The sequence below is a fragment of the Colletotrichum abscissum genome (genome assembly GCF_030869225.1).
Source record: "Colletotrichum abscissum strain IMI 504890 chromosome Unknown Scaffold_320.1, whole genome shotgun sequence".
Classification (NCBI taxonomy): Eukaryota; Fungi; Ascomycota; class Sordariomycetes; order Glomerellales; family Glomerellaceae; genus Colletotrichum; species Colletotrichum abscissum.
Window position 1 is genome coordinate 1 of NW_026850233.1, and position 2,086 is coordinate 2,086.

The 2,086-nt window shown below is 53.4% G+C and overlaps 1 protein-coding gene across 1 annotated transcript; it reads right to left on the reverse strand.

Annotated features, from left to right (window-relative positions):
• On the reverse strand, positions 1 to 1,638 carry CABS01_17086 (uncharacterized protein; the record flags this gene model as incomplete). The annotated part of the gene is made up of 3 exons (XM_060550413.1): positions 1 to 577; positions 897 to 1,445; positions 1,522 to 1,638. Coding segments are annotated over 3 exons (1,243 nt in total), but the record flags the coding sequence as incomplete, so codon positions are not given.
• Positions 1,639 to 2,086: the final 448 nt, after the last annotated feature.

Here is a 2,086-nt window from a genome sequence, read left to right on the forward strand (position 1 = left end):
TTTGCGTGACGGGATCATCCCAATCCACCTCCTCTGTCGTCAACAACGCCAGCTTTCGCAATCGCTCTTGTGCGTCGCTCAGAACACGGAGCTGGTGATCAAGTCTCTGGATGCTCGAGTTGATGCGGTCGATGACAAGTCGCAGTCCGGCTGTCGTGGTCTTCGGGGACACCGGATCGGGAACGCGGTTGCCATCGCGGGGATTTTCCATGGTCGACCCTGCGGCATCGCAGCCGACGAGAGCCGTAAGCTCGCCCCTCGACCGACTTTTAGATCGCACCTTTTCGGGAGAGATTCCGAGGCGCGCAAGGGTCTCCTCCAACGTCTGCTGGCTGACCACCACAGGAGGATCATCCGGTACGTCCGACTGACAAGAGTCCGTGTCGAGGCGCACGAGCTGCCTGATATCATGAAGTGGTCTGCCCGCCAGCCCCGTCAGTCCGGACACGAAGACGATCGTGATATTCAGGGACACAACACCACGGACGCTCATGCTGATCATGTATAGGCGTACTGACGCCTGAGAATGGGCTATGAACGACGAGATGACGTGTAGAGAATTGCCGCGGGACGATGGCTGAAACGATATCTTCTGAGGCACTGGGATTATATACTACGATGGCAACACTACATTTGACAAAGTCACTCATGAATGGAAAGGCAGCCATTATGCTACTTATCTAAATGAAGTACTTAGCTTGCCCCAAATGAGCTTTGAGCAGTCGAAATTTCACTGGTTGTTTTGGCTCTCTGTACGATCCAAGTTGGCTACTTCCGTCCCTTATCCGCCGTCTCTCATCTGGTTTTGTATGAAAAAGGCGCTCGCTTTGGCTGGGAAAGAAAGCCGTACATCACCCGCCGAAACCCCCCAGCATCTCAATCTCTTTCTACAGTACAGTCTGCGCGAGAGCGAGCGCAGTCATAATCAGACATAGTGACAAATCTGCGATAGATGCTCCATAAATGTCCCCTTTGCTCGCTTCAACTCCAAGCAGGCCTGCCACAGCCTGAGATGTCTTATAGAGAGAGACCGTATAGGCCGTCACTACCGCGAAGAGGACGACGGCGACAACGTCCAGCCCCAGCGATACGAAGCGAAGCAGCCTGAACTTGAGACCAGCAAGCAGCAGTGTAGTCGACACCAAAACCAAGCCGAGCCCGGCGAACAAAACGGTCTCCAGGTTGGGGCATTTCTCTACCAGCTCCTGCAGCTGTTCGATCTCCTCGGACGAAGGGACAAACGCGGCCAGGTCTTGTATCAGGCGAAAGGCGTGGCCTGGAATCGCGGCGCATTCTGAAGCCACACACGCGTATTTGGTGCCCACTGATATGCTAGACGGTAGACTCGCGGCGACCAAGGATTCGCCTGATGCGACCGCGGCAGTGACCACACCGGCTGCGGCACTTTGCACCGCTGTGGCGATGGACCCGACCAAGTCAGGAACCTGAACGAAGCGTTTTGCTTGTTCATGTAGCTTCGCTGCTGTTAGTCTCGCATTGTCGGCGTGATGAGTTACGCACCAGAATCTGCACTATTCCCTTCTTCTCATTCGCTTCATCCTGCAGAGCCCTAATGGTTACTGCAAGTATGACTAGTGTCAAGACGACATGTAGGGCTATGACAATCTTGGAAATCATGGCACTAGAGGAAGGGATGTAAGAACGAGGATGACGAGTATCCGAAGCCGAATCGCAGGTCTAGGAGACAACGGACGCATATATACATACTGTACGAACTCACCAAGACTATGTTGATTCACTCTGCAGCCGAGGCCTAGAGTGGTCTGTGAATCTTCGTGTGTGTTCGTGTGTGAGGAATGTCTGCCGCATGTACTTGTGGATTTCTGGGGACGTGCCAATATTCGGAAGTCCTGCTAGGTAACTTTCGTCGAACACTATAGAAAGCACCAATGAGCTCTCGATATGTGCCAATGCATGAACTGGGATGCTGTCAAAGTCGTTTCTTGCTTTCCTGTTCGGGTGGCGAGGTGGAGCCGGTTTAGACAGCCACCATATCACTACACGCAGCCGGAAAACGGACGGACAGATGAAGGATCCGGAATTCATGGCTTGTTGCATACTGGAC